The sequence below is a fragment of the Pseudopodoces humilis genome, chromosome 12 (assembly GCF_049639895.1).
Source record: "Pseudopodoces humilis isolate 2021_Gansu_Grassland_sample_001 chromosome 12, ASM4963989v1, whole genome shotgun sequence".
Taxonomy (NCBI): domain Eukaryota; kingdom Metazoa; phylum Chordata; class Aves; order Passeriformes; family Paridae; genus Pseudopodoces; species Pseudopodoces humilis.
This window is the reverse complement of record NC_142211.1, coordinates 5,543,703-5,557,755: the sequence shown is the minus strand read 5'-3', so window position 1 is coordinate 5,557,755 and position 14,053 is coordinate 5,543,703. Positions and strand designations below refer to the sequence as shown.

General features: G+C 44.0%; 1 protein-coding gene across 1 annotated transcript in view; it reads right to left on the bottom strand.

Annotated features, from left to right (window-relative positions):
- LOC148183304 (E3 SUMO-protein ligase PIAS2-like) overlaps positions 1–14,053 on the bottom strand; it is a 78,376-nt gene that overhangs the window by 51,340 nt on the left and 12,983 nt on the right. Inside the window, 1 exon segment of the mRNA XM_088061574.1 lies at positions 1,134–1,608. Within this exon segment, the coding sequence (XP_087917700.1) occupies positions 1,134–1,608 (475 nt within the window).

Here is a 14,053-nt window from a genome sequence, read left to right as displayed (position 1 = left end):
AGAATATCCTGTAGGCAGGTCAGAGGTTAAAAATCAAACAAGAAGAGAACCTGGAATATCAAGACTTCCCAAGGAAGTTTGAATAATAAAACATATGAATATGCATGAGCCTCAGGAATGATACAGTATAAAGACAAACTTTCAAATCTATGGTGTGTTCTTTGACTGTTTGCCAGGAGCACCCCAGCGCTGGGCTTTTGTCTTTTATTTTATTCCCTATTAAACTTTTTAAAAATCCTGAAGAGTTTGTTTTTCACACATACCATACCACATCAGCTCAGATATAAAAGCTAAAGGAGGGAGAAGGAATGGGGGGGGGCATTTGTTATTCTACAATGTTTGCCTTCCAAAGCAACCACTATGCATGCTGAAGCCCTGCTTCCTGGGAAGTGTCTGAACATTGCTTGCTGATGGGAAGTAGAGAATAAACTTTTTTTCTTTTTGCTTGTGCTCACACCAACTTTCACTTTTGCTTTAGTACACTGTCTTATCTCAACCTACAAGTTGTTTTCCATCTTATTTTCTCTCCCCTATCCTGCTGGGGAGTGATAGAGCAGCCTGGTTGACACCTGGCATCCAGCCAAGGTCAACCCACCACACCGTGATAGATGTGTTCCTCGCTTGCACTAGGTAGAGACTTCAGGTCCAAATCTTTCAGCCAAAAGCAGAGGTTCAGACTAAATATTTGGAAGCATTTATTTAGCAAAGAGGGTGGTCAAGCACTGGAACAGGCTGCTTAGATATGTGGTCAATGCCCCAAGCATGTCTGTTTAAGAGACATTTGGACAATGCCCTTGACTATTACTCTTAACTTCTGGCCAGCTCTGAAGTGGTCAGGCAGTTGAAGGATCATTGTAGGTACCTTTCAACTGAACTATTCTACTCTATTATTTAATATTCAAAAGACAAATATATTTAATCATATAATATTTACAAAAGAGAACACAGTTTTCTGAAGTGTAGCTTGGCACTTTGGGGAACAAGTGGTGAAGAGAGGGCAAGGGTAGAGATGAGAAGGGAAAGGAGTTCACATTTTTCCCCAGATGCAAAAAGTCATTTAAGTCAACTTTGTACTGTCATTAGCAACACTTATTTCATGAATTAAGCAACCTACAGAGCTAATAAACACTTACCAAGACTTGTAGGTTTTATGAGCACATCAAGCGCATCATAAAATGGTAAGCTTTTCAGTTGAACATCAGGATGAACAGGTGGAATTGGAGGGGATGGCTGCTGCCTCTCAAAGTGGGGCTTAGTGTCTTGGAGGAATACAGAACTGACAGGCAAGGGAGGAGACTGAGGTGTGACTAAAGAAGAAGAAAGCGGGTGAATGCCAGCAACAGTGAGGTCAGGCTCAGCAGGAGAGGAACTACTGTCCAAATTGAAAACTGCAGGTTTTATAGCTGATAAATCCGAAAGTCCTTCAATCGTCCTTGAGTAACGACGCCTATAGAGTTCTCGGATTTTTATCTGAACTGCTGGGCTGCAGCCGCTCTTCAGTAAATGCAGTGCCCTCATCAGGAGGTCATGCTTCTGCCCACTTTTATTACATCCAGCAAACCCCAACAACACTTGTAGTTCAGAAACACGAAAACTTGATACCATATTCTAGAAAGAAAAGAGAGGTAAGCACAGGTAAACCAACAGTACCCCAAGTAAGCACTTTTGAGAAGCATGGTAAAGCATGTTAACTTAACAAGTGTGAAACTAGAATGATTTATCTTAGCTACTACCTGACACAAGAGTATAGTTAAAAACAAAGTGTCCAGGATGAAGATTGAGTTTGATTGTATTATAACTTCAAAGACTTGTTCCCACACTCAAACAATAGCAACAACAAAACCTTCACACAACCCATGCATTAAATAGGTTAAATGGGTCTCAAATTCACAGGCAGAAATACAAGTTCTAACACAAAATATCTGTCTCACTTCATTAAATAAGCAAACAAACAAACATCCTGATGAATGATTATTATCGCCAGTCTTCCAACACATTTTAAGCACTTACTTATTTTATTTCTTAAGTTCTGCATAGTTTATTTTGAAACTTTTTTTATTTTGGATAGCATGTTAAAGGCATGCATGAACAGAGAAAGGCACATCAGGTTTCATTCCTAAAACGATGGCACAGCAAGGTGGACAGTTTTTAAGAGGCTACATTATATTATATTAACCAACTGCTTAACCAAAATAACTGATTCTTCAAACTTTGCAAAAAACTTCCTGTTCTTTTCATATAACAAACATTCTGGTATGGTGGGTCACAAAGATCTCTTCAAAGGAAATAATACTATTCAGTTGGTTATCACAGTTAGTTGTGGGAGACTTTGAGGATTGAACTATGAAGTTCGTAAACAGAAAGACTCATTAAAAAAAAGTCCACTATGCAAAAGGAAACAATTTTCTCTCCCCATTACTACAAAAGAGTAAGCATAGACACATCATTTCACATTTCTGTGAGCATGCTCTTACAACCATACAGTCAGCCACCAAAAAAACTCCAAACTTCTCCTGGCTGCTTGGTCCCTATTCTCACCTTGAGAAATTTGTTTTGACAGTAAGACAGCCCAGTGAATTGAATCAGATGAAAACTGAACTTAGAATCATGGAATTATTCAGGTTAGAAAATACCTCTAAGATCATTGAGTCCAACCGTTCACCCAGCACTGCCAAGCCCACCTTTCAACTATGTCCCCAAGTTCCAGATATACACATCTTTTAAATCCCTCCAGGGATGGTGTCCTGGGTAACCCAAAATGTTATTGTAGTCCATATCTATCTGTGCCGAAAATTGTTACTGTCTCTTTATGACCCAGCAGCTGGAAATGGAACCACAGGGCTGGGGAGTGCTGGTCCCTTTTTAAGGTTGAGGTCAATCAGGCAAAAGGGCTCTTGCTCTTTCCCTTGAGGCAGTGAAAGGCAGATGCTCCCCTGGTGGAATTTGCCTTGAAGCAGTTTAGGATTGTGAAATGCAGCTTCTTGGAGACCTGCCTGAAGCAACCCCCTCAGGGAAAAACAAGAGAACAAATACCTGTCTGTCTACAGGCGAACCATGCTGAGAAAAACAGAACAGCCCTGCTCCATAAGGACACCCCAGCCAGCCACTTCTGTCAAGGAGAAGGCAAAGTCCCTCCAAAAGTTCCAGCCACTGACCAAGCTAAAGCCACCTTTGTCAACGGAACTGCCATCGCCAGAGAGATAAGAGGGACACTTGGCTGGTTTTGGACTCCAGGTTTTCTTTTTGTTTTGTCCTTGTTCCCTGTTGGTTGTTATTTGGGAGGAGGGTTTGTCCACTATTTAAGACAAATGGTGACTCCACCAATGCCCTGGGGAGCCTGCTCCAGTGCTTGACAACCCTTTCAGTGAAGATTTTTCTCCTAGTATCCAATGTAAACATCCCCTGGTGCAAATTTGAGGGCATTTCCTCTCATCCTCTTAATCGGGAGACTGATCCCACCTCACTGCAACCTCCTTTCAGGTAGTTTTAGAAAGCAATATGGTCTGCCCAGAGCCTCCTTTTCTCCAGATGAAACACCCCCAGTTGCCTCAGCTACTTCTCATCAGACTTGTGCTTGTCGTGGTTTGACACTGGCCAAATGCTAGACACACATGAAAGCTGCTCATTCACCCTCCTCTGCCACAGCTGCACAGAGAAAATTTAATGCAGGGTTCATGAGTTGAGATAAGGACCAGGAGAAAACACTCCAAGGGCAAAACCGGCTCAGCTTAGAGGTACAAAGTGAGTTTATTACTAACAAAATCAGAGGAGGATAATGAGAAGTAAAACAAGCTCTTAAAAACACCTTTTTTCCACCCAACCCCTCCCTCCTTCCCACCAACAGCACAGGGAGACAGGGTGTGGGGGTTTTGGTCAGTTGATCACCTGAGGTTTTCTTTTGCTGCCCAGGGAGAGAAGTTGTTCCCCTGTAAGACCGTGCGGTCCCTCCCATGGGAGACAAATCTCCATGAACTTCTCCAGCGTGGCTCCAATCTCACGTGCAGCAGCCCTGCCAAAACTGCTGCAACATGAGTCCCTCCCACAGGCAAACAGTCCTCCCAAAACTGCTGCAGAGTGGGTCACTCTTCCACGGGATGCAGTCTTCCAAGGACAGGCTGCTCCAGCCTGGGAGCAGGAACCCTCTCTCCATGGGTCTGACACATGATCACAGCCTCCTCCCAGGCATCCACCCACTCCAGCATGAGCACCTCCCCCACAGGCTGCACATGGATCTCTGCATCCCCTGTGGACCTCCACGGACTGCAGAGGGACAGCCTGTTTCACCATGGTCATCACCACAGCCTGCAAAGGAATCTCAGCTCCAGAGCCTGGAGCACCTCCTTTTTCACTGACCTTGGTGTCTCTATGTTTTCCCTCACATCTTCTCACCTCCTCCTCTTCTCTAGCTGGAATTAAAACCATGCCCCCGCTTTGTTTTGATTTTCTTCTTAAATATGTTATCACAGAGGCATTACCACCATCTCTAATTGGCCCAGGCTTGGCCAGTGGCATGTCCATCTTCATGGTCATCAGGGATTGGCTCTGCCAGATATGGTGGAAGCTTCTAGCAGCTTTTCACAGAAGCCACCTCTGTGGCTCCCCCACTACCAAAAATCAGGCCATGCTGATGCCTCAAGTTTTAGCTTTCATATTTTCAGATTCTGTGCTGTTTTAGTGTATAACTCTGAGCTTCATATTAAGTGTTAGTAGGTTCTCTTCACAGGATAGTTAGACAAAACAATCCTTTTCCAGCTTGAGACCGAGGACAACCATTACAAGCTCCAGGCCCAAAAAGTATAAACAGTGAAAACAAGGAGGATGGGACTTCATAACCGAAAGCTACTGTGAGAAATGAACTTGTAAAAATTCGTAGAAATCTAAATAAATGTATATAACAATAATGATATAAAATATAAAGTACAGTATGGCCCACAAGCCCTTCCCAGATCTAGTCGCGAATTCCCACTCAAAGGATAACGATCCTAGCCGGCGCCCATCAACGAAAAAGAATAGACAGGACAAGGATCATCAGGCTGACAGGGACAGGCTTGGCGCCCATCAACGAAAAAGAATAGACAGGACAAGAATCATCAAGCTAACAGGGAAAGGCTCCGACGAGATACTCATCACCGGACCTGAACACCCCGCCTTGCAGGCCACCGTTGGGGGAAGCCATCAGGTAGACAAAAGGAAAAAGTCCAGCCGAGATATCCATCAGCTCCAACCCGGATCCAACCATCCCATCCAGATGGCCTGAACCACAATGAAATCAAGAAACACCCAGAACTTCTTTACATATGAGGAGACTCTGTCCGGACGTCCATTTGACTCTATTCTCCAACGCCAGGAAATCAATTCATACAACAATCAAGGACCGTTGGTGAATGGTGCCTGCCTGGAATTTGGCCTCAAGGCTAAAAATCCCTATAAAAACCCCGGACAGTCTACCCTCCTTCGTGGATTTGGGAACACCTATACCTTTGGGTATAGACCCCTGTCCACCCAGCGCTGCGCTGTTTGTTTTATTGTGGTTTTTCCTCATTGTTTATTTTTTTATAGAAATTGTTTTATAATAAATTGTTTTTTTATTTAACCCAAATCTGCCTTTGCATTTATAACAGATTGGTGCCGTGACTCGGATCGGAGAAACTGCGGGGAATCTTGCTGCCCAGGACGGGTACCCCCGCCGATTTTGGCGGCCTGGTGAGTTGAGAACCCCCGTAGTTCATTCCGATATCCGAACCAAATTTAGGCGGAGGTAAAAACCACAATAAAAAGGAAAAGGATCCGGATCGGAGAGCTCGGGAAGGCACGGAGCCTTCGGGAAGCCGCGGCTTGCTTTGCTCGTAAAACGTCTAGTGTGCACAAAGACACCCACGCAGGAAAATAGCTGTAAGTAGTGCTGGTTGAGTGGGCGATCGGGCGAGTGTGTGAGACGTGATCTGATCACGAAGCGAGTGCGGACTTCAAAGCCGCGTTTCCATCCTCCCGCGAGGGAATTGGCCGGCCGCGAAGGAAGCGATACAGAGTGAAAGTTTTTTTTTCTCTCGACACACACTCGTAAAACCTGAGGCCAAAGGGTGTCTCGGGAACTGATCGCAAGGTACTAAGAGGGGAAGGATACGTCTTGTCGAGCTCGAAAATTGGTAAACCCTCTTAGTAAACAGACCCAGGGAGAGGTCCAGGAAAGAATCAAAAGTACCGATTACAAGAGACCTCAGCTCAGCTCGCTGAAAGGTGAGTATCGGCAAATTTTGATTCCTAAGTACACAACGCAGAAACAGATATCGACTCCCGGAGAAGTCGAAGAAAGGTAAGAATGTATTTGCGAAGTATGGGGCAGAAAAAGAGTAAGCTTCAAGGAAGAAGCACAGGAAAAGATTCCTCCGATCAGGGGGAGGAATCACCAGACATCCCACTGGAGAGTCCCTTGGGGTGGATGCTAAAACACTGGGAAGATTGTCCCCAGAGGAAGGGGAAATCAAAAGAGAAATTAATACATTATTGTATGGAGGTTTGGGGAGGACAGGAGTTGAGAAGTCACCTCACTTGGCCAGTGTTAGGCACATTTGAAAAATGGACGTGTAACAAGTTGTTCTCCTATGTGGAGAACAAGGTCCCCTCAGATCCTGAGGAGAGGGAATATGCTAAGCTCTGGGTAAATGTCAGAGTAGGGCTATTTCCAATAAAACAAAAAGAAAAACGTGAGTCGAGAGCTGAGTCCTGGGAACCCCTCGATCACTTACCACCCCCGTATCGAGGACCAGCGGGACCTTCCTCTGCAGATCAAGTGGTGCCTTCAGCACCCTTGGGCCCCCGAGACCAACCCACTGAGATACGTGTGTCTCAAGCGGGAGAGTTGGGGCCAGCAGCGATGCCGGCAGCCCTTCCCCTTTCCCCGCCTGTAAACACCGTAACCACAGCAACCTCCTCGGAGGTTTTTCCTGCACAAGGCTGGGGATCACCCTATCCGTCCCTGCCGGTCCAGCCGCCACAACCGGGACCCTCCCATACAACGGAGGGGACTCCTCCCTTCAGCCGGGTGGCGGCAGAATTCCCACAGTTGATAACAGGGAGGCAACCCACAATCACCAATTCCCCTCCCGCAAGTAGAACCCGTTTAAGAGCGAGAATGATAGATAATGAATGGGGAGAGAGCGAAGAGGGGCACCGGTTGTTCCCTCTTAGGGAAGTACCGACGGCCCCGGGAGTGATCAGTTTTGTGAATGTACCCCTTAACTCTGGAAATGTAAGGGCTTTTAAAAAGAGATGGGGCGGTTGTTGGATGACCCTTTTGGGGTGGCTGAGAAGTTAGATGAATTTTTAGGGAGTAGTATTTATACCTTTGACGATCTTATGGCAATCCTGAGATCATTGTTTAATCAGGAAGAAAGAGAGATGATTAAACAAGCCGGGATCAGAGACTGGGACAGACGCAATCCACAGGGGACGCCAGGTAACCAGAAATAGCCTAGTGTAAGCCCGAGCTGGAATGCACAGACGGAGGAAGGCAGACGGAACATGATGGATTTAAGGAGCATAATTGTACAAAGTATAAGAGAGGCGGTCCCTAGGGGCCAGAATGTTAGCAAAATTTTTAGAGAATGTCAAGGAAAAGAGGAACCACCCACTGAATAGATCGAGAGATTACGGCGAAGTTTACAGATTTACTCTGAGACTGACCCGAACTCTCCTGTGGGGGAGGTTCTGTTAAAAACACAATTCGTTGCTAAATCTTGAGAAGACATTAAGAGAAAATTAGAAAAGATCGAGGAGTGGCAAGATAAAAGCCTCCAGGAGCTCCTAAGGGAAGCTCAAAAAGTATACATGAGGAGAGAAGATGAGAAGCAGAAATTGCAGGCTAAGGTTTTAGTAACTGCAGTAAAAGAGATCCAGAAACAAGAACAGATGCAGGGTAAGTTTAAAACACTACCCGGAAAAAGTCGAGGTTCTCACCGGGCAGCCCCGGCCCCACGGAGAGAACCCCCTGAATGCTACTACAGTAAAAAGGTAGGACACGTTCAGCGGAATTGTAAACAAAGAATAAAAGATGAGAAAATTTTTCAGGAAGATTAGGAGTGTCAGGGGCTCTTTAATTTGGGGACCAGAACATCCAAGGAGCCCTTGATAAAATTAAAAGTGGGCCCCCAACGACAGGAGGTAAGTTTTCTTGTAGATACTGGGGCAGAGAGAAGTACCCTGCAGAAATTGCCATACGGATGTGTGGCTAGCAGAGAAAAAGTTTTTGTAATCGGTGCAAAGGGAGACCCCTTTGAAGTGCCTGTAATAAAAAATGTGGAAATAGAATCTGAAAATAAAATTTGCTTAGAGAATTTACTATTAGTAGAAGAAGCAGATTACAATTTGTTGGGGAGGGACATGATTGTCGCTTTAAGAATTAATATCATGATTAAAAATTCTGAATTGGTGGTGAAAATATTTAAGTTGACTCCTAAAGATGAGGAGAAAATAAACCCTGAAGTATAGCATTCAAAGGGAGAAGGGAGTTGAAACAAATAATTGATGACCTCCTAAACGGGGGTACTTTAGAGCCTTGCATGTCTCAACACAACACCCCCATCCTGGCTGTAAGGAAGACGGATGGTAGCTTCCGATTAGTCCAGGACCGACGAGTGGTAAATGCTAGGACCCGGACTAGATTCCCGGTGGTGGCCAATCCCTATACTTTACTAAATAGACTCACACCAGAAGATGTGTGGTATAGTGTGATTAATTTGAAAGATGCTTTTTGGACTTGCCCTCTGGATGAAAGGAGTAGAGATTATTTTGCATTTCAGTGGGAGGACCCAGATACAAACCGTAAGCAACAGCTAAGGTGGACGGTCCTCCCCCAGGGGTTTGTGGAGTCTCCGAACCTTTTCAGACAAGCTTTAGAACAAATGTTAACCCAATTTGCTCTTGAAGACAAGACAAAGCTTTCGCAGTATGTAGATGACTTGCTAATAGCTGGACCGACTGAAGAGAGTGTGAAGAAAAGCACGATTGCCTTGTTAAACTTTCTAAGAAAGAAAAGTTTGAAAGTATCAAAATCCAAGCTGCAATTCACAGAGCCTGAAATAAAAAATAAAATACCTCAGACATTAGATATCTCAAGGAAAAAATTAGACCCGGAGAGGGTAGCAGGCATCCTTGCATTGCCTGCACCAAAAACAAAAAGGCAAATTAGACAAATTCTAGGGCTCTTGAGATATTGCAGGCAGTGGATTGAAGGTTTCAGTGAAAAAGTGAAGTTTTTGTATGAAAGATTAAACACTGACAGGCTGAAGTAGACTGAACAGGATGAGTCTAATTTCCAGAAATTAAAAACTGTTCTTATGACTGCCCCGGTACTAACTCTACCAGATACGAATAAAGAATTCCAGTTGTTTGTGAATGTGAGTAAACAAACAACACAGAGAGTCCTGACTCAGGAATGGGCAGACAAAAGGAAGCCTATAGGCTTCAAAGATCTTAGATCCAATCAGTCGGGGTTGGCCTACGTGTTTACCAGCAATTGTAACAGTGGCTCTGTTAGTAGGAGAAGCGAAGAAAATAACTTTTCCTCCCCTGGTAGTTTACACTCCCCACGATGTGAAAAACATATTGCAGCAAAAAGCAGAGAAGTGGCTGACTGATTCCAGGCTTCTAAAATATGAAGCCATCTTAATCAGCTCACCCGGTTTAGAATTGAAAACCACTGCACAAAAATCCTGCTCAGTTTCTATTCAGAAAAATTAGTACATGATTGTTCTAAAATCGTAGAGCTGCAGACCAGATAAGTTACATCAACGCAAACTGTGATTGTTTTCCATTTATACATTTTAAATGTGCTTATTGTAAACAAATTTGAGTAACCCACTGTTGGGGAGAGTACAAACCTAAGAGACTGTGTACCAATTGTCTGACTAAAGAACAGGAGCTGACTAGCCGTTTCTTAATACTTGTCACCCGGGCGGGGTTTTTAGAACTTAACTCTCCTGAGTGGTACCTGCTTTTTCAAAAGGGGATTAGAGGTAAACTAAACTCCAAGGCAGAAACTTTAAAAATTGAGTGCCAAAAGACAGTCAAGGTACTGAGCAGGACAGACACAATTAAGTCGTCTCGGTGGGCTGCTTTCAAGAGAAGGTACGCCATAAGGACTACAAGGGCCCCTGAAGAATATCCTTGCTGCCGAGAAGATAGTAATCCCCGCCGTATATTTCTATACGGGCGAAGGGCAAGGCAGAGGGATACACCGGTGGGGAATCCTGACTGTCCTGAGTCTAGCCGTGTGCTTAGCCGAGAGAATGATTCCCGAAGTACCTCCGGGAGAGCGTCTCCTGGGGAAGTGTGAGCAGTGTCAGACTGCCACAGATACCAGACGAATAGTTAACTACTGTCCTCCGGAACGTTGTTTGTCTAACAGCACTCAGTATAATCTTTGTGAATTAAAGGGGGAGGTCTAGTGTTACCACTCAGGAGCAAAGTTTAAGGACGGGCAGTCTAAAACTCCTATAAAAAAAAAAAAAAACTACTAAAGCTACCCACTTCAAGTATAAGAGAGAAGTGGGAATGCTCCCTCCAATTCCAATCTGCAGCCAATGTAACAAAACTGTCTAGATAAGAAGAAAAAGACAATCCACCTTTTTAGCATATTATAAGGTTAACCATTTATGTTACAATAAAGCAAACTTAAAAAAATGTGTACCATGGGGAGAAAGTGTATTGAGAAGGTAAAAAAATTTAAAACATGAAGAAAAAGCCTCTTTTAATAATGAACCGATAATTCTTGATTTGTTAAAAAGTGGTGATAACCGGGTATGTTTGCAATTCGACCAAGTGTTCTGCTTCTCCAGGGATGAGGAAGGGGTGGACCCTGAAAACAAAATAAAACAACTAACCCTAGAGTTAAAGAGGCGAGAAGTGGAAGCTCAGAAAAAGAGGCTAGAACAAGAGAGGCTTAACTCTCTTAGTGAGCACTATGAGCAATTAGAGAAACAATACAACAATTGGGGATTGCCAACCCCCAACCAGAACCTTTTCATAGATCTAATGCAAGAAATAGCCACAGAATTAAGTCTATCTAACTGTTAGATCTGTGGTGGTTTAAAATCAGCTGAAAGGTAGCCTTGGAAGGGAGAGGGACTAACCCCAGAGCAACTTCTAAAAATGGGAAGGCTCTAAAATATCAAAAACAAAACAAAGACCAGAGGGATGGGTTATAGACCAAAGAATAATCGGTACTGTCTACATTAGCAGAGAAGGAAAAGAATTCACTGATTTAGTAGGCTATACCCCGTGTGTAAGCACACTCACAGTGAATTCGGAAAGCAAAACAAAAACCTGGCAACCTGAACCACCCGCGGGCTATTGGAGTCGCTCCCGGGGGAATAACTGTGAATGGATAGAAATAATTAGACTTTGCTGGTACAAAAACTCTGGGGCCAATCCCTTCCATGAGCTAATAGGACTGAAGGAATATTGGGATGATCCAGCAAAGTTGAACAAGAGTTGGGAAGCTCCTGATGGTATATATTGGATATGTAGAAAAAAGCATACAGCGAGCTACCTAGAAAATGAAAAGGATCCTGCACACTTGGAATAATTCGGCCCTTTTTCTTTACTCTACCTAAAACAGAGAGTAAATCATTGGGAGCCCCTCTCTTTGAGACATTAAACAGACAAAGGAGGGAATTAAAACGAGAACTACCAATAGCGGGAGACAACCAGAAGTAGAACGAGGAAGAATGGCCTGCCGAAAGAATCATTCAATATTACGGGCCCGCTAGTTAGGCAAATGATGGCAGCTGGGGTTACAGAACCCCCATTTATCTCCTCAACAGACTTATCAGGTTGCAAGCGGTGGTAGAGGTAGTTTCCAACCACACTTCAGAAGCCCTAGAACTCCTAGCCAAACAACATTCACAAATGAGAGCTTTTGTGTACCAAAACAGACTAGCTCTCGATTATCTGCTAGCCGAGGAGGGAGGAGTGTGTGGCAAATACAACAAATCCAAGTGTTGTATGGAAATAGACGATTACAGAGAAACAATAAAAAGATTAGCTGCTGAAATAAAAAAGGTAGCACATGTGCCAGTCCAAAAATAGAATTCAATCCTACAAGCCTCCTGGTGGGACCAGATATTCGGGCAAGGGGCTTGGTGGAAGAAGCTAGTATTTTTCATCACTTGTTCAGTTGCCGGAATCATTTTCCTTCCCTGCTTAATTCCTTGCTTCATCAGACTAATTCACTCTGTTGTGCAAGGAATGCAGATTGCCACACTTCCAATCGATCCTGAGAAAGCACAAGGGAGACCTACTTCTCTCTCTAAACTAATGAAATTAGAAGAGGAAAAGGAAAACAAAAACGCGATGAAGGCCTTAAAGAATTTTGAAAATAGACATAACCTGGCACAAACATATAGTGAGAATTCGTTAACGGACTGGGAAGAAGATGAATGTGAGTAAAAATTATAGTCCTTCCCCTGCAGAATTGGATGAAATAACACGAATTTTTAATGTAATGGATTATTAGGCGGGGGACTGTGAGAAATGAACTTGTAAAAATTCGTAGAAATCTAAATAAATGTATATAACAATAATGATATAAAATATAAAGTACAGTATGGCCCACAAGCCCTTCCCAGATCTAGTCGCGAATTCCCACTCAAAGGATAACGATCCTAGCCGGCGCCCATCAACGAAAAAGAATAGACAAGACAAGGATCATCAGGCTGACAGGGACAGGCTCGGCGCCCATCAACGAAAAAGAATAGACAGGACAAGAATCATCAAGCTAACAGGGAAAGGCTCCGACGAGATACTCATCACCGGACCTGAACACCCCGCCTTGCAGGCCACCGTTGGGGGAAGCCATCAGGTAGACAAAAGGAAAAAGTCCAGCCGAGATATCCATCAGCTCCAACCCGGATCCAACCATCTCATCCAGATGGCCTGAACCACAATGAAATCAAGAAACACCCAGAACTTCTTTACATATGAGGAGACTCTGTCCGGACGTCCATTTGACTCTATTCTCCAACGCCAGGAAATCAATTCATACAACAATCAAGGACCGTTGGTGAATGGTGCCTGCCTGGAATTTGGCCTCAAGGCTAAAAATCCCTATAAAAACCCCGGACAGTCTACCCTCCTTCGTGGATTTGGGAACACCTATACCTTTGGGTATAGACCCCTGTCCACCCAGCGCTGCGCTGTTTGTTTTATTGTGGTTTTTCCTCATTGTTTATTTTTTTATAGAAATTGTTTTATAATAAATTGTTTTTTTATTTAACCCAAATCTGCCTTTGCATTTATAACACTACTAATAATTGGACAATTAACTCCAATATGCAAATGGACCAGAACTAATAAAAGTGTGAGACCTCGTGACCAGCTGTCTATTTTTGTGACCATTTTGGGTCCACCTTGGGTGCAGCCCTGGCCAGGCTCTTGTACTTCCCAAGGTGTATCCTTTTAGGCCTTTTAATAAATACCTACTTTATCCTTTAACTGTCTAGTCTCTGTTCTAGGTCAGCCTTCTCAAGGCATCAGTGCAAAAACAACACAGTGCTCCAGACCCTTCACCAGTCCTGTTGCCCTTCTCTGTCACAGTGCAGCTGGTCTGAAACTACCCCCCACACTCAACCAGCCTAGAAGTAAACAAGTCCCTGGGTGAGCAGTGATAGGATGGATTTGAACACATACAGGGACCTTAGCCAATCCTGTTCAATCCTGCTGCAGACATCTCACTGGTCAGAGAGCTGGGCAGTCCAAGATCCCAACCAATCAGCTGTCTAAGCCCGGGAGAGTCAAACCCCCTATATAATAAGGTTCTGAACAATAAAAGAAGCCATTTATTTCATGATCAAGAGGACTCGAGTTGTGATTTCTGTCTCCAACCTATGACCACACATAACACTTCTCTGGACAGACTCTATCCCCTTAATGTCTTTCTTGGTGTGAGGAGCCCAAAACACAGAATTTGAGGTGCGGCCTCACCAGTGCCCAGTACAGAATGATCACTGCCTGAAGTACTAAGGCCTGAACAATAGGCCCTGACTGAGGTCTGAAT